The sequence below is a fragment of the Neodiprion pinetum genome, chromosome 4, assembly GCF_021155775.2.
Source record: "Neodiprion pinetum isolate iyNeoPine1 chromosome 4, iyNeoPine1.2, whole genome shotgun sequence".
In the NCBI taxonomy this organism is placed as follows: Eukaryota; Metazoa; Arthropoda; class Insecta; order Hymenoptera; family Diprionidae; genus Neodiprion; species Neodiprion pinetum.
The window spans coordinates 9,756,428-9,774,149 of record NC_060235.2 but is presented as its reverse complement, the minus strand read 5'-3'; the positions used below and the strand labels follow the sequence as shown (position 1 = coordinate 9,774,149).

At 36.4% G+C, this 17,722-nt stretch overlaps 2 protein-coding genes across 13 annotated transcripts in view; both read left to right on the top strand.

The window, feature by feature from the left end:
• The first annotated feature begins 2,171 nt into the window (after positions 1–2,171).
• On the top strand, positions 2,172–8,918 carry beta-PheRS (phenylalanine--tRNA ligase beta subunit). 5 transcript variants are annotated; one of them, XM_069135714.1, is made up of 12 exons: positions 2,172–2,345; positions 2,960–3,015; positions 3,508–3,662; positions 4,576–4,645; positions 4,766–5,032; positions 5,351–5,530; positions 5,627–5,802; positions 7,200–7,401; positions 7,485–7,565; positions 7,667–7,763; positions 7,949–8,224; positions 8,722–8,918. In XM_069135714.1, exons 1-12 carry the CDS (start codon positions 2,327–2,329, stop codon positions 8,871–8,873), a joined length of 1,731 nt encoding a protein of 576 aa, XP_068991815.1. In that variant the 5' UTR covers positions 2,172–2,326; the 3' UTR covers positions 8,874–8,918. The 5 variants fall into 5 exon arrangements, with proteins under 5 accessions (XP_068991815.1, XP_068991814.1, XP_046477176.1 ...); XM_069135713.1 differs by having other exon boundaries at positions 2,172–2,370; XM_046621220.1 differs by lacking the exon at positions 2,172–2,345 and adding an exon at positions 2,354–2,600 and having other exon boundaries at positions 7,667–7,759; positions 7,945–8,224.
• A 1,183-nt stretch (positions 8,919–10,101) lies between these two features.
• The window catches only part of mask (multiple ankyrin repeats single KH domain), a 47,940-nt gene continuing 40,319 nt past the window's right edge, over positions 10,102–17,722 (top strand). For 3 of the 8 annotated variants that reach the window (XM_046624441.2, XM_046624442.2, XM_046624444.2), the window contains exons 1-2: positions 10,102–10,448; positions 15,404–15,847. In XM_046624441.2, coding sequence (XP_046480397.1) covers positions 10,248–10,448; positions 15,404–15,847 — 645 coding nt within the window. In that variant the 5' untranslated portion in view covers positions 10,102–10,247. Of the gene's footprint in view, positions 10,449–15,053; positions 15,289–15,403; positions 15,848–17,722 lie in introns of those variants that run through there. The other 5 variants (XM_046624445.2, XM_046624446.2, XM_046624440.2 and 2 more) reach the window with 3 other exon arrangements.

Sequence of the window (17,722 nt, the reverse complement as noted above, 5' to 3'; positions counted from 1 at the left end):
GCGCGACAGTTCCCGGAAATTCCAGTAGTTAGCGACTGGGATCCGTGGATGAAAACGCAGCTAGACGCACGGTCAGTAGTTTAGGTCGCCAAATACCAATTAAGCGTAAGAATGCATTGGGCAACTCGGTTCAATTGCTTGTTTTAGATAAACCGAGATTTATTCCTAATAGACGATTATTAATTATAATTGCTCACCTTTTAAAGTGTCAAACACCGGATGAGATGTCCCTCCGACGAGATAATGATGCTAGATGAGGGAACAGGAATTCACGCACTATTTTATTTGAGAAAACTAAGAAATTTAATTTTAAAGTATTTATTTGCACAATAGTTCGTTTACAAATGGAGGATGCCGGATAATTAATTATAAGTTTAAATGGAAAGATTGCTGGTTGTTCAGGCAGAACTATGTTCTAAATAAAATGGAGTATTAAGTTGCGCGGCAAAGAATACTCGTTTGTAATTTCTACAGAAGTTTTTGAACCCGTAGAGCATATGCAAATGACAAAGTACCGAAAACTTAAGTGATCTAAAAGTCTACAGGTGGGACCTGAGGCACGAGCCAAGAGAGCGTTGCACAAAATGCACGTTTTATACTTGGTAACATAGGAATTTGGAATGGAAAAAAAACAAAAGGATTATGCCACGAGATTGAAAGTAGCGCACTTAAGGTTTCGGGGTAACTTGTTTTCGGTCCGAAAAAAATACGAGTTCGATTCTATACGAATTATATGACAATGACTGGCAATGCAGCCGACGTGATGGGGAACTACACTGCCAACTCTTGAAGCTTGGTGGCAGCACCATCGTTGGTTCAAAATTCAAATACAAGCATACAATATTATGTTAAAATTCATTTTCCTTTATAGAAGATCTTTTGTCTTCACTTGGAGAAAAGCACCATGGCAAATTAACCTGTTTAAATTCTTCAATCGTTCAAACAAAATACTTTTTCATTTTAGAACATCGGAATTTCGCGACTAAGTATTCCAACGGTTATGTGCCAGCTGCAATCAGCTTGACAACTGGACTCCCTATTATTTAAGATCTATGCGTAATACATACACAGAGTCCTATATGCCTGGTCTACGCTTAAGCTTTAAGTGGTGGTCTTGAAGTACGCCTCCATCAAAGCTGATGTGTAGTCGAGTTTATATGAACTTTAAGCGCCTCCCACTTAAATATTTTCTGAATCACACTTTAAACTCAAATTTCAGCGAAAAGTAGTGCCAACCGTACCGACATGACAGATTTATTGAAATCTCGCGTGGTTTGAACTCGTTCTTTGTTCTTTGTGCTTTGTTTTTTTCTTCGGTCGGCATTTTGCCGTAACCAAGTTTGGTACATATTTATTACTAGAACAATTATTAATGTGAAAATATAATCCACGTTGAAGTATCACCAGGGTTTGCATCAAACAAAATGCCTTTCGAATTACAGATGAGAGATATGTTGATTATAAGCTATTCAAAAAATGGAAAATAAAATATAGATAGGTGATTATTAATTGATGAATAAAATTACGGAGAACATTGCATTATATTGCTTCATATATTGTATTACTGAGGTTATAAACACTAACTGACAGTTCTGAAGTTCTTCTTATTACTCCATTTGATGGCTACAAAGCCTTCTAATCTCCAAGTGCCACACAGTTCTGAGACACTAGGGATGGGCGATATGCATCGATGTTTCAACTATCGATTGTTTTCGGGGGAAACATCGATATCTTTAGTCGATATTTTTTCTAGGTCGAAATATCGATAGTCGATGGAATAATTTGAACTATCGACATCGTCGAGTGATTTACCTGCAGAGGGTATACTCCATCTTTTTCAACTCCATCTATGATAAAATTACTTATGTTATAGTATAAATGCTTTTAATTATTTGGATAAAAAATGAATTGAAAATTGGAATTATTATTTTTGTATGTTTATTTTAGAGATAATTATAATTTTTTTAAATTTTTGCGCTCATTTTCAATAACGATATCGACAATCGATGATTCGATGTTTTTCTAAGAATATCGATGGTTCGATAGCGAAAATTGAAAAAATATCGATAGTTCGATGTTGATGTTTTTTACTGATATCGCCCATCCCTATGAGACACACTGTCTCCTTGCTGGAAAGCTCCCTTTGCTGACCATAAAAATCCAGCCACTAGTGCGCGTACCACCTAAGTCAGATCAGTAGCTCTGTTAGTTTTAGTTACACCTTCTACACTTTTTACACTTTCCCTAGGAAAGGGCACCTTCCATTGGCTAGATTCAGAAAAAGTGTAAAAAGTGTAGAAAAGAGTAACTAAAACGAACAGAGCTAATGACTGATGTGCATTCGTGTACGTCCTCATTTCAGCTTATACGGTAGCTTCACGTAACCTCACATAGATTGGCACTTACCCTAATGCGATAGATCCAACAAGCAGAAGAACCTCAAATACGATATCGTGCTGCAATATTTAGTTGTATATTCCGTACCGAATATTACTCTTATGTTGCATGATATTGTTGTTTAAATTTTACTTTTTCCACAAATATGCCTACTATTAGTGTGAAACGTGACTTGCTTTTCAAAGCATTAGGAAGTACTTACAGTAAGTTTTTAGATGGAAAGGGCGGACCTTGACGTTTTAGTATCTAAATATTAATCATCAAACTGGTATTTTCAAAATTGTTCATTGATATTGCTGAAAGCAAAGATTAATTGAAAATTGAACTGTGTTCTTTACGCTGCACTCACATACTTTCATCTTTTTGTATGATATTATTACATGTAAACTACAATTTTACATGTCGTTCCTATTTGTCCACATAGTCTCTTTGTTGCAGTTTTTGCTATCGAGTCGTTTATTCCATTCCATTGCAGGTTGTTTAGTTCCCAACAACTGAAACACAATGCTTTGATCATTATAATTTTGTGATAGCTATAAATTGTGGCCTTTTATACTTTCAGCTGACGATGAATTTCAATCGTTATGTTTCAAATTTGGTCTTGAACTGGACGAAGTGGTAAGATCTTTTTTAATGATCACAAAAATTATTCAATATTATTGTGTCAGAATGTTCAATATGTGTCATATTATTGTTTTGAAATACAATGGCTGTTCTGTTTTGAACGATCAGGTATTTAAAAATTGAACACATAAACACTGTAGAGTACTTACAGAGAGGATTCAAATTTTGGTTTAGAAACAAAATTTATATAACACAGTGAACCGTAGTTTAACGTAGTAAAACATGTATGATATAACATATGCACATGTTTTAAATGATATCTGAAATCATTATTTCTTGCGAAATAAGATTATCGTCGTTTGGAACACATTTGCATATTAATGTCTTGACATATTTAAATATTTCTTGAAGATCCTCATAGGTGTGTACATAAATTTCATAACGATGTAGATATTAAAATTACCTGATTATCAAACTAGCTTAATGTTAGCTGATAATTATACAGAAGATTATATGTACATAAAAAATGTTTTTTCTCACATCTAGACTACGGAAAAGCAAATGATAGCGAAAGAACAAGGCTCCGATCATGGTGCAGATGCTTCGGATGAAATTATCTACAGAATTGATATTCCAGCAAACCGATATGACCTCCTATGCCTTGAGGGTCTAGTCAGCGGAATTCTTGTATTTTTAGAGAAGTATTAATCACATAGTACATACTATTTGTTTAGTTTTAATAGGCTGAAGTTAATAACATTACTGCGATGATCGACGTCTCGTGAAAATCCTTATGCCTCAATTTTAGGAATGTCTTTAATGCAGTAAACTATAATAAACCAAAACATTCATATTTTGTGAAACTTGACTACTTCAAAGTCACTACATAATTTCTAAGTACTGAACTTCTCCTCGAATCGTTCATTACGTTAACATTACTAACTTCAGCCTCCATAATATTTACAAGCAGAATGTATACTTCATAGTATACACATTATTTTTGAGTCGTAATAATTCATCGATGCTCTTAAATTTAATTCACTATATGATTTCAATCGTAATAGCATTTTGCAAGGTAGTTTCATTCTGAGGTATGTAAATTACCAGTTACGTTTTAAGACTTGGTATTTATTAAACATGATTTGTTACAACAATAATAATTATTATTATTAAAAACAGTAAAAAAAAGAAAACGCGTGGTGTACTAAGTAAAGTATTTTTGAATTCAGCTTCTAAAGGAAGTACTCACTCAGCAAAATAACTAATTTCCTTAAAAACTTTGAAATGTGTAAAAATTGAAGTCTAAATCAAGGTACAACTTGCAAACTTTGAAGTCCTATCTGATAAATTTCTGGCTATTTGTGACCAAAGTTTCTTAGCTAGATTATAAAAAAGCATTCCCAAGGTTTAAAATTACCACAAAGTATGTGAGTTTTAAAATTGCAATTTTGCAGCTGAAAGAACCGATATACAATATGAAAATTAGAAAAAAATACGTTCTAGACTAGGATTATTCGAATAAGAATCACTCTTTGGTGCAAAAGCTTTTTCCTTGGCTTAATTAATGCTTGACATTATCAATTATAGTTAATTCAATGTTAATTGTTATTTCAGAAATCCACCCCCTCGATATACAGCACTTCTACCTAAAAGCAATTTACATCAAATTATCGTTACGCAAAGTGTGAGTTCTGTTTATGAAAATATTTACTGCTGCAAAAATGGCGCGCCAATTTATCATCGTGCTTCTTTTTGAACTCTTTCACACTGGAAATGTTATCTGTTGGCTTTTCTGTTTGGACAGACTCAAAGAATACGATGTTACGTTGTAGGAGCCATATTAAGAGATATAACGATAAACCAAGATTCCTACAAAAGCCTTATCGATTTACAAGATAAGCTCCATCAAAACATTTGTCGCAAACGCAGCCTTGTGGCAATAGGAACTCACGACTTGGACACAATTCAGGGTCCTTTCACTTATGATGCTAAACCTCCGAAAAATATTTCTTTCAAACCGCTGAATCAACAAAAAGTATACACAGGAGAGCAGATCATGGATTTGTATGCTGTATGTAAATGCGACATGTTTGAGTTACATCGTATCATAAATTCATGTATTTATATGTCTCTTATTCAGACTTCATTATTCTCTTCGAAAATTTTATGGAAAAAACATGTCTTATTCGATAGACTTGATGATTAGGTAATTAACAATGGAACCGTTTCGAACTTTGGAAACTTATAAGGCTTATGATAATGCTTGTGTGATCACAAATTTTGTTTGAGTCATGCCGCATTACGTCAGTTTTCTTTTTCGTCCATCCCTAAGGTAGCAAGATAATTTTTTTTTAATTGTATTTGTCAAACCCTACATTTTTACTTGCAGAACCACGCACAGCTCAAGCAATATTTACCAATCATAAAGGACAGTCCTGTGTATCCGATTATTTATGATAGCAATGGTGTGGTATTATCATTGCCGCCGATAATCAATGGAGATCATTCTAAGATTACTTTAAACACTAAAAATGTTCTCATTGAATGCACAGCTACGGATCTTACTAAGGTAATTACGTTCAGCTTTGTATCACAAGCTTAATTTAAAAATGAATTTGAAATCTTTTACCAACATGTCAGTTTTTGCACCTTTATTTTCGTTTAGGCAAATATAGTCCTGGATACACTGATATGTATGTTTAGTCAGTACTGCAAAGAAAAATATACAGCTGAAAAGGTGGAGGTGATATATCCCGATAGGACGAGATTCCAATACCCTAATCTCAGTTATCGAAATGAAGAAATCAGTCCAGAAAAAGCCACTGGCTATATCGGTATTAGGTAAGTTATTACAGTCATTATTTTTCTACTTATTAAGATCAAAAAATAAACGTCTCATCCATATTAACATTGATGTATGCAAACAGTATTGTCTTTTCAACTCAATACAGTCTGACCCTGTTGCAAGGGTAGAGGCAGCGCCACTGTTGTCTAAGATCAAGATCACAGGAGGACCAATTGAGTAGTCTGGCGCAGTTCCACTTAGGAACTAGTTTCTCCGCATAGAAAGCCTTGCTTATTAACTCTTAACGTATACTCTTCAGGAGAATTACATAATGGTTATAGTCACTTTAAGAAATGAATTAGTGCTACAGTGCGCATTTGATAAAAAGTATTCTGTTCACTCTGCGAATCGAAATGAGGGAAATTGAAAAAAAAAGATTTTTACAAAATATATTGATTTATTTGCATAATGCACCAAGTTTCTCTTGCATTTCCTTCATACTCACAATCAGGTACAAGTAAAATGTTATAAAAATATCTAAAAATCTTATAAAATATTAACGACACTGCAAAATTATTCACATTGCACTTCATGAAATACTTACATTCTATCGAAGATGATCAATGATAAGGATCACAGAAAAAACAGTACACCAATAACATCAAACAATCATTGTGTACACACTGGAAAATATTGCACCTCTAAATCTCGAGGCATATACTTTCACCCAAATGCCAAAACTATACTGACGCTTGACGAATGACGCACTGTGCTAGGGGAGAGAAGGAGTACCTTGAGCAGGATAACGAGATAAATTCAATTTTCATGTCATGGCTAAGAGCAACTTGAAGGTGAATTTGTCTAGGATCTTTCTATTCCTACTGTGCGCATTGAGGGTGAGAAATTAAAATTGATACATTTCAATAATGCTGATTACTTCACTGAACAGTTATGACGGTACACTTTAAGCACAATAAAATCAAACTTACCAAACTAGACAGTATAAAATCATCACAGATCTGTTGCAACAAACGAAAATCTCATCTCTATTATTTTGCTTGGACCCAGATTGTGTAATGTGTTATTCATTTCTGAAAAGCATCAAAAGTATCGCATTCTTTTTGCCGTCAACATACTCAAATTTTCTTCCCATTGAGTCATGGAGAGAATGAATATTTCGAACAGCAATTGGAATGCTTTTATAAATATTTAAATGAGTTACAACAGTTTATCATTTTTAATTTTAATTCACACTTAGTAATTTCAGTATATCATCGGTTAAACCCTGTTGAAAATGTATTGTGCCGTGGATGAGATTTATCATATGATTTTAAGGATATAGATTTTATAATCTTTTTCGTTTTTTTCTCACTAAAACATTAACAATAAATAATATTCACGAAATTATTTCACTTAGGAAAACGTAAACTGTTAACGAATTTTGTACTTTCAGAGAAACGCCAAACAACGTTGCACAGCTTCTTTCTAAAATGTGTTTGAAAACCAAAGTTGAAGACGACAGGTTAATAGTTGAAATACCTCCCACAAGGCATGATGTCATACATCCTTGCGATATCTACGAGGATATAGCTATTGCCTACGGCTACAACAACATAGTAAAAACATTACCCAAAGGGTTGACAATCGCAGAACAGGTGAAGCAAGTATTATATTATCCATACGAAAGAAGACCTAATATTACCTTTCATTCCGGAAACTAATTATACTGTTATATTAGTTTCCACTAAACAAGTTATCTGATCAACTGAGAGAAGAAGTTGCTCATGCTGGATTTACAGAAGCTTTGACATTTTCCTTGGTATGTATCGTCGCTACTTTTGAAAATCCTTTCACTTGGCCTCTCGTCATCTGAAACCTCTTTCTTCATTATTGTTTCTTTATTATGTACTCCAATTCAAGTGTTCTCAAGAGGATATATCTGAGAAATTGAGACTTGGCATCAAGGATGTACCAGCGGTCCATATCTCTAATCCAAAGACACTAGAATTTCAAGTAGGTATCATTTAAAATCACAAACCTTTCGGTTTAATAATTTAACACAATTTTAAGCAATACATGTTCGCGACCCAATTAAATTGATAATACGATTAGTTTTTTAATGCTTGCATTATACATTATGTTTTCTTTACAAACATTAAGTACATCCAGCCATAAAATATTCAACTAACTGCGTTTAGGTAGCTAGGACCACATTACTACCGGGACTTCTGAAGACTTTGGCTGCTAACAAAAAGATGCCGTTACCCCAAAAGTTATTTGAAATATCCGATGTAGTACTGCGTGATTGTACAGCGGAAGTTGGAGCCCGTAATGAAAGACGAATTTGTGCAATCAATTGTAATAAGTTTGCAGGCTTCGAAATAATTCATGGTCTTTTAGACAGAATTATGCAGTTACTTGAAGTTCCATGGAGTACAGCTAAAGATTCCAATGGTTACTACTTGCGTGCTGCCGACGGTGAGCTATATCGATACTTTTTAGTTCTGCAATGATGTATTTCTAGTATCCGTTTCAATGCCATCATCTCAGATCAAGTTTAGCATATTTGCTTTTTCTTTTAAATTAAGTTTGTCATTACTACCTGTAACTGTGTTCTAAGGGGGGAAAAAAAAATGGCTGGACCAATGAATGTTTAAATTTCATCAAATAGATCTGAAAATGTTTGTATTTGTTAGACAAAAAAATAAGCTGAAACTGAGTATTTTCACACATGAGAGTCCAAAGTTTGATAGATTCTCTGTAAAGTACAGCTAAAACTTTATTTCTGTCAAGTGTCAGATGATCCAGTCGTGCTGATTATATTAAGTATTAAGGTTTGCTTAGAATAGTGATATGGTAATCCGACAGACGCAGTTTGTCAAAGAGAAAATTCGAGAACGTTGGAAAAAACTGCGATGTTAATACCAACGAATCTCGATTCAACATATTTTCATTCGTACTCTACTTTTTTCTAGATCCAACTTATTTTCCACAACGTTGTGCAGAAATTGTGGTTTTTGGTGAGGTGATAGGTAAGATGGGAGTGATTCATCCGACGGTAATTTCGAATTTTGACCTTAGCCTGCCTTGTTCGGCAATGGAGATTAACATCGAACCCATGTTGTAACTGTCATACTGATCATTGAATAAAATGGGTTGATTCAGAGTCGAATATCTGCTTCCTCAAATTTGCCCTACTTCCTGATTCGACTCAAGAGTATTTATTTTCCATTACGTAACGAAAGAAAACGTCCACCAATGTTCCTATCCCTTTAACGAGAATAAGTTGGAGCAATTTCACATGCAATTTCCACATGTTATTTCGCACAGAACAAGTTTCCATGCCTGCTGTAAAATGATCATGTTGAAAGTTAGTAACGATTCGTGCTCAGGAAAAACAGTTATTGCGGGATTTTGGAACTGTTTGAAATTCAGTAAACCGTAATCAAATAAAAGATAGTCATAGTTTGTTATCTTGATTCCTTGAAAATCACTGTAAAAATAAGAAAATAGTGATTTTTTCCCAATGTTTTCGTTCCTAAAACGTTGCTAACTTCACCTCGTGTAAAATGGAGGAAGATAGGTGGCCATGCTTCACACAAGTAATCAGATTGGCATGCGAGGTGCTTTGCGTATTGTGTATAAATAGAACACAGGGTGAAAGGTATGATTTGTTAATTTTACGGCGTTAAAAAATATCACGATTCCCGGGAATTGACCGCTGAAAATCGTCGGCTAACATGTGCACACATACGTACGTACATACATGTCGAGCGGCGTGCGCGACATCCAAAAGCAGAGTACGGAACCACGTGCGTGAAACTGTGCCAACTGAAAACCTGGATCGGGAACATCGGGAACTTTCGCAGCTCATAGACGGAGGAATAGAACAGCAGTTTGAACCATTACGCAGGGATTCAATTTTGTTTCTAAGGTTATTACGAATGTAGACGTATGCAGAGGCACGGAAATTAAGTTGAAGAATAAAGAAAAAGAAAAGTACAAAGCATAATAAAAAGGCCAATGTACAAAGAGAAGAAAGACAAAGTAACGAATCAGTCCGATTTGTTACGCGGATCTTCTACTGGATTCAGAGAGTTTTGTACGCACATGGATAGAACGTATCGAACGGAGTATGCAAGGTATCACCGTTCGCGCGTAATAATGAATATTTAGAGTAGCGAAACTTTTGTTACGCAGACGATTGTTGCCGCGAGCCCGCGAGGTGACGTGCGTTACGGGAATATGGATCTGCACGTACACGTACGTACGTAAGTCAAGAAACGATAGTTGAAGTTACGCGCCAACAGATAGCGACTGCGGTGAGTTTTTCGGCCGAGGCATCCGGGAGTCGGGACTCGCCATAGTAGACATGGCGGGTATTAGCTTACGTGAATGACGGCGATTGCGATAGAAATATTCACAAAAATCAGTGTTCTATGTGTGTTTCGCGTAACGAGAACGGTAGATTGGTGTCATATGATTTATCGGGAAGGTAAAAATGCAGAATGTAGGACAAGGAACAACTTCGGATAGCCAGAAACACGAAAAAGCGAACGTCGTTCATCACGACATAGGAAAAACGTCGACTCCCCAGTCTTCGAACTCCAGCCCTACGAAGTCGGAGACCGAGACGTTCTCAGAATTACAGCCCCGCTTTATGACAGACTCGTCGGAGAGCGAGGAGGATAGCGTTTCAGAGGTAAATCCACTCCGGGTCCTCGATATATTACTGTTTAGGATCTAAACGCAGATTTCATCCTACGTCTAATATGTGCGAGGGGTTGCCCTCTCTAGTGCCACCAGTGTGCCAGTCTGCCACTATCCGCGAGCGAAAGACAGGGAGAGACCAGGTTTCAATGAACTTCGTTACAAAGCGACCATCTCGCCGCGTACCAGCACCGTTTAATACCTCAGGAGACGACGAGAAGTGCGATCGTTCGAGCCAGCGCGTTTTTATCGCCGAAATACGAACGGATTTGTGTTGCGAAGTTATATAACTCGGGATATGTGCTTTAATAGCAGGCTAGACGTCAGTGGAGTATGTGCGCGGTATTGCTGCAAGTGGCCAGTTTTTTTTCTCCATTCTTATTTTATTCATTTTTATTCTCATCCTGTTATCTTCGATCCTCGATTGAATTTTTTTTTTACATATTTTCTCACCAACTTCTCTCTACCGACGTCTGGTACGTCGTCGCGTACCCGCATCGTTGTGTTCACGTAGTACGCACGAATATGCCCGCGTGTGCGTGCGTTCGCCGTGCATGCCTGTCGGTGGTAGTCGACTACGCTGTTCTCTGTTCTAATTTTTATTATTTTTATTTTTTATTTTTATCCTCATCTCGAGTAGCTGATTCTCCTTTGCGAGTATGTGTTTGCATACACGTATGTATACATACATACATCTACATGGAATGTATGTATACATGTATTTGCATCGAAATATTCTCTTTGACTTCCCCGTCCTTTTCTATCTCTCCTTCCTCCTGTTTGTCCTGCCAGTCTCTCCGTCCGTCCGTCCGTCCAACCGCCGTCGGCTCGTCGGTCGGTCCCTCTGTCCGTTCGTTCGCCGTCCGTCTGTCCGTCCATCCGACTGACTGACTACATGCTTCGTGTCTTTGCGGAGAGTTGTTGGTTGCATCTAATGCCATTCACCCCCGTATAAATTTCGGCAGGTTCGCTCGTACGTACGTCGTATGTACAGTAGTATTAATCCCGTTCCTGTGCCATAAACCCTAGTTCGAGAATGTCGTGCAACTCAATTATCGTTAGTTCCTCGGTATATCGTCATTGTGCAAAATGCATGCTCGCACGCACACACATGTGGATACGCTCATATCTATCTATCCGTACTTACGCGCGAGAGCGAAATAGATTATAAGCTAACAAACCAGCCGCGGCAGCATAATCGGAGTACCTACCTAGGCATCGGTATTAACCAATTAGTAGCTAGCAACACTGCAAAGCATCGAGTAGTAGACAGCCTAGTTACATGTTATCATACGTGTGTATTACTCCTCCACGCGCAGGGCACAGAGACGCAGTCGGCACACGGCGTGGTAGAAATTCTCGAGTCTGAGATCTCATTTCCTAGCTCTGCGTCGCCGTGCCTACACGGATATTCACACACGTATTTACCGTACGTACTTTTACGTTTCTAATGCCTGTGCATCATCTGACAATCGAGAGAAAGATCGACGGTGTATCCAAACGGTGATGCGTCCGAATGAGTGAGTAAGTGTGTGAGTGAGTAGTGAAAATTGTGAACTGAGAGTTCTTTATCTTATTCTATACCTCTAAAATGGTTAACGAGATCCAACCGAGAGCTCGCCACCCGTATCAAATGATTCACTGTACGAGTAATCCGCAAGGTTGCTTTTCTCGCGGAATTGAGTAATTTCATCTTAGTCTCCCTCCCTATACCCCCCCCCCCATTTGTGCGCGGACCCGTGCGAAATGAAAACTTTGTGCGAAAGATAAGAAAAGAAGGAAAAAAAAGCATAGAATAAAGGAAAACAATAAAAGATCACGTGAGGATATATTTGTTCTGATTCTGTGTCAAAGCGAAGCTGATAAAAATAATTAGTCTCATCGCAGTGATATATTTGGACAAAGTGTCACTTCGGCTCATTTATGTGCCCTGGTTATACACCTTGCAATGGTAAATGGCTGCACATTGTTCCAGTCTATCCACCAGCCGACCATTTGCTGCTCTTCGATACGCGCAACGATGGTCGTCGTCACTTTCACCTGTCTATTTTCCATCGTGTGTGCCTAAAACCCCGCGTCGTACTTCGTTGTTTTTACATTGCTGATATTTGCGTATAAATTCCTACGTAAAAATCTACGTAGATATAGGCGTAATCTGACTTTTTATCAGACTGCTTTTTTTTTTTTTGTGCTCTACTCTTTATTCTTCCACGCTGATTATGACTAACTTCAGACAACAGGGATTCAATTTCACTCTATCAAATTTAGGTCTGGGTTTTGTACCGGAATCTACGGAATTGCAAGCTTTTATTGGTGGTATAAATTTTTGAAAATTTGACTATTTCAGTTAACGTTCTAGGCAACACGATATTTTTCGGCTTAATATTCGCTGCGCCTAGTTTCGTAGCTCGGTTAGTATACATAACCTCAATTTTTATTTCTGGCTAGAATTCGTTTTGCGGTCATTGTAATTTATGAATTATTCCTCTCTGGACGAATATTTTATAAAGTGAATCAGGTTGGGTGATTATTTGCATATTGATCGAAGAATCGGATGAAAAATTCTGCACTAAATTAGTATGAAATATCAAGCAGCGCTGATACCGTTGTACTAAACTCAGTGCACAAAGTTTATTTTGTATTGGGAATTTGTAGCCTCGGTTTGGATCAAGACTTATGTGTCATTCTTCCAAGAATTCATAGCTTATTTACTGTAATCTATCGTAATTTACCAACTTGTGATATTTGGCAGGTTGAGGTTAGTCTCATTAACATGTCGAATCATTAAGAAACAATATCCATATAATATAACTTTGACTTGAATTTTTAAGTTTACAAAATTTGTGTCATCCTGCTCTATCACTGATTATAGAATTTCCGATAATTCTAAATTATTTGTCAAATATCAATTTTTTCTAAAAATACAGTATCCCAATGCTGAACTTGAATATCACAATTTTAACCCTAGACTGGTATTCCAAGGTAACTGTTTAACCCAGCGTTTTCGTTGGCAAGCTTGCTTTGTTCAACTCTTCAAGCATTGTGACAACTTTAAACGCACTCTTCACTGTTTTACATCAATCAAAACTTGAAGAAATACATATCGATCTCTTTTTCAATGTGTACAAAACAGATTGGCGAGTGGATAAAGTTTGTACGACAATTAGAAAACAAATGAGACAGTAAATTAGGTACCCCTAGGATATTTACCAGTGTAGGGTTAAGAGGTTAGAGTTGATGGTATTGTAGTGGATCAAAGTCGAACAGAATTTTTAAAAACCCATGCATCACAACTTGGAGATTTATATTGCAGGATAACGAGCTTCCGTCGTGTAATTCCCGTAAATATAATCTAATAAATTTCTAAACCACGCAAAGTGCATGTGCTAAGCGAATCAGTGAAAATTGAACAGATATTTTTTCGAGACGTAGGTTACGTTAAATTTTGCTGAAGTTTTTATGTCCGGTTCTCCCGAAAAATATGAAAGCTTAATCACAAATTTTGAAAGAAATTCGGATGGTCAGAAAAACTGCTATTGTTTTAGAAATTTCATTTTCAAGGTGAGGATTCATTTAGATCTACTTGAACTTGCTTATAGTCTTTGACCTTTGTTCTCGCTTCACCTTACGATCGTTGCAAAATTTTTATGAAACTACATCTACTTACTGATGATGCTAATTTTGATTAAATTGAGCAATAAAGCCTTATAAATATATGACGCTGAAACTAGTACGTAATATTCATCAGTTAATTCGTCTGGATGGCTTTTAGGGAGTGAGCAAACGATAAAATATCAAGAAATATGTTCGGAAGAGTTCGCTGAGTATTCCACTCAAGTTTCATCGTTTGATCGTCCCCTAGAACATTTTCATCCGTATTACCTGTCACTTTCAGTGTCATTATAAATATAAAAGTATCATAATTAGAATAATAATTAGTATTCGTCATGTTAATAAATTATTTATCTGAAAGACACTTAAGCCTGCTAAATAGATTTTTAGGAAAACTCGTTATTTCACTAGTCTAGGATCGTCTGAAATTTAGTGACTGCAGTAAAACAAAGCTTACCCAGATATTTTACAAATTCAATTCCTTCAAAGTCATTCTGAAGCTGCAAAGTATTGATATAATGCAAAAGTTATTTACTGTTGAAGACATTTTTTTGTGATCCTAACAAAGACACTGACGACAGCAATCTCAGGCGCATCAAAATCTTTCCAAACAATGCGGATGAAGTTACTAACGTTAAGAGCAATAATGCATGTTTAGGAAAAACTGCTACTTCGCACATTTAGGATTGTCTGAAATTTAGTAAATCATGATAAACAAAACATACTCGTATATTTCAAAAAGTCGACTCCTTGAAATTCATTCGGAAATTGCATAACAATGATGTTTTGCCCTGACGTTTCGTGACGTCAACGTTACTAACTTCAGCCTCATCTTAAGCAACCTTTCTTATATCACACGTCAATATCTAGAAATTCATGTTTTTCGTATCATACGGACCCAATAATGTAACTGGCTATCTCTTTCAACATGGAAAATAACAGTTTGTCACGTAGACATCTGCAAACCGATTCTACAATCATAAAAGATCGGGTCTTTCTAATAATTCGTGATGTTGACTCTGCAGACCTCAACCTCGTTAATTTCAAGTACCAGTTTTTTACCACTGGAAAGATGGAATCCCTGCGTGAAAATCATTGTGGCGACCAGACGATGAATATCTGTTAACCTACAGAATTAGTCGAAAAAAGAAACCTACAGGGTAATTTACTGGTTGCTGAGCACGAGTATAGTTGACGCTGCTATGCTACCTGGGAATCGTGTAAGCGGCTCTCTCACACCCGGGTTTCAAGTTCGGCGATGCATAAATGATCCTGTATATTAAACGATTGATGAATATTACGTACATGCTTCATTGTCCAATGTTTGGTTTGCAGGTGGAGTGTTTTGCAATTGATCAAGCGGAGTTGGACGAGAATCATCACCTAGAGACGTCAAAGTTTTTGTTGACACCTGAAGATCCAGAACGGGCAGTGGACCCTGAAACTCAGGCACGGCTAGAGGCGCTTCTGGAAGCTGCCGGTATTGGTAAATTATCGTCTGGTGATGGGAAGCATCTGGCTGATCACGAGGTGCTTCGTCGTTTGACATCAAGTGTGTCTTGCGCATTAGACGAAGCCGCGGCGGCGTTAACTCGCATGCGCAGCGACAACCCTCGAACCCAGAACGAAAAGCGATCTCTCGTTGAAGCCTGCACGGACGGTGACGTTGGCACGGTGAGAAAACTCCTGACGGAGGGACGCAGCGTACACGAGACTACCGAGGAAGGAGAAAGCCTCCTGTCCCTAGCTTGTTCTGCCGGGTATTACGAATTGGCACAGGTCGGTACTCACCTGCATTACAGAGGACACTCGTCAAATATTTGAGGACTAATCAGCCAGGTCATCTGAAACAAAAGTTAAGAAATGAGAAAAACCGTTCAACAAATCTCTTGTAATATTATTTAGAGCAATGATGATGGAAATTAACGAAACAATATCTTTACTACGTAATAAAAATTAATCTGAGAAAACTCAAGTAATACAAGATTGTAGGTCAGCAATTTGAAAAAGTTATCACAAATAGAATGCTGAAAATGATGAAACTCTCTTGTTTCTTTTATCTAATCCTAATGTTTTTGGGCTTACGATCAGATCTTCACAAATTGTCTGATAAAAATGCATAAAACATGACACAGTATAGTTATACTATACGAATTTAATTTTTTTATAAATATCCGACGTGTATCGTACTTATACAGATATACTTTTAGCCACTATGAAGATAACATTGTGTAAAATATTCAAGGCGAACTCTATACATTTCTATGGTAAAGGAAATGAGTCGAAAAACACTAGAATTCGTTAAAAAAAAATCAAAATACTGTCATTAAGAACGTTCTGATGGTGAAATATTTTCTCAAATCTTTGATATCACGGCTTGTATTATTCGAATTTACACTGATTTATTACTATATCACAGAAGGAATGGTGTTCAATTTTTGTTCTCCATCATTGAAGCAACTATAATTTCTGAAGATTTTTACAACGGTCTTTGTGTTCTTTCTGAATTTTTTTATTCAGATGATACAGTCGGTTCATCCTTGATTATTATTAACCCTAGTATGATATTTCTACAGCTAACCATACCCAACAGAAAATATTTACTTTATTCATTCATCAAACTATACGAACTTCTTTTCCAATACGAAACTGAAGAGACTGGCCAGAATCAGCAGCCAAACTCGCTTCTTTTATTCAAATGAAACAGTGATCAAAATTTTGTGAAATCTCTTGTAAAGCTCACATACTTTTGTAAAATCCTAAGCGTCAAACTTTGCCTAATAGTCCTATATGCGGGTGTTTCTACTGCCAATAACAACCCCCTGCTGTACTCTACTCTTCCTTCCTTGTATTGAAAATATAATTCTGATTAATAAAGAATTATTATTATTATTTTTATTAATACTATTATGTTATTATCATAAAGTTTGAAAAATGAAAAATTCATATTTCCTTTAATTTCTCATTCAGTCCTTTGTCAAATCGCTGTGACTTCAAAAATACTTATCTCACCACTATTTCATCAATATTGTGTATTGCAGGTACCGCTTTGATGACAAAAAACAAATGGCTTTGCCAAATTTTTTCTATCACATAAAATTCTATAATTTATAAATCTTTTCTACAATAGTTAAAGATAACAATCCTTGGTTTTCACGTATTCTGCCCTGAGCTACTATGAAATTCAGGTTATATTCCTCAAGCATACCTGTAACGCACTTTTGGTTACCGTCATGTATATAAAGCTGAGCATGCTCGTTATCATTTTTTATTTCAACATCACAAAAACTGTGCAGTAATCATTCTGTTAAAGCTGATATTTTTGTAGTGTAAAGGTTTCTTATTGACACACAAGCTGGTTATATCGATTAGGGTGTGACTAAGCTTTCTCGCAACTCGGTGTGTCTAGTTTCCATCACTTTTTGCAAGCATTGAATCGAAAATGGCTCAATTTTTTTCAAACAATTACTGTAAAACGCTCCTGAAGTTAAAGTTTAAAAATCTAATAACCCAGTAGGGTATTACTATATTACAAATTTGAAGATATTCCTTATTATTGCAGGATAATTGATTATGATCATTGAAAAGACTCAGGCAATGTTTTTTGTTCTCCGTTCAACTTTGATGAAAATGATGATTCTAATTAAGGAAGAC

What these genes read in the sequence shown, in the direction of transcription:
- beta-PheRS (XM_046621220.1), top strand. Translation starts at nt 2,543, where the DNA reads ATGCCTACTATTAGTGTGAAACGTGACTTGCTTTTCAAAGCATTAGGA. An exon ending in AAATTATCGTTACGCAAAGT is followed by an intron (nt 4,646 to 4,765) that starts GTGAGTTCTGTT and finishes CTGTTTGGACAG; the next exon opens with ACTCAAAGAATACGATGTTA. An exon ending in CAGCTACGGATCTTACTAAG is followed by an intron (nt 5,531 to 5,626) that starts GTAATTACGTTC and finishes ATTTTCGTTTAG; the next exon opens with GCAAATATAGTCCTGGATAC.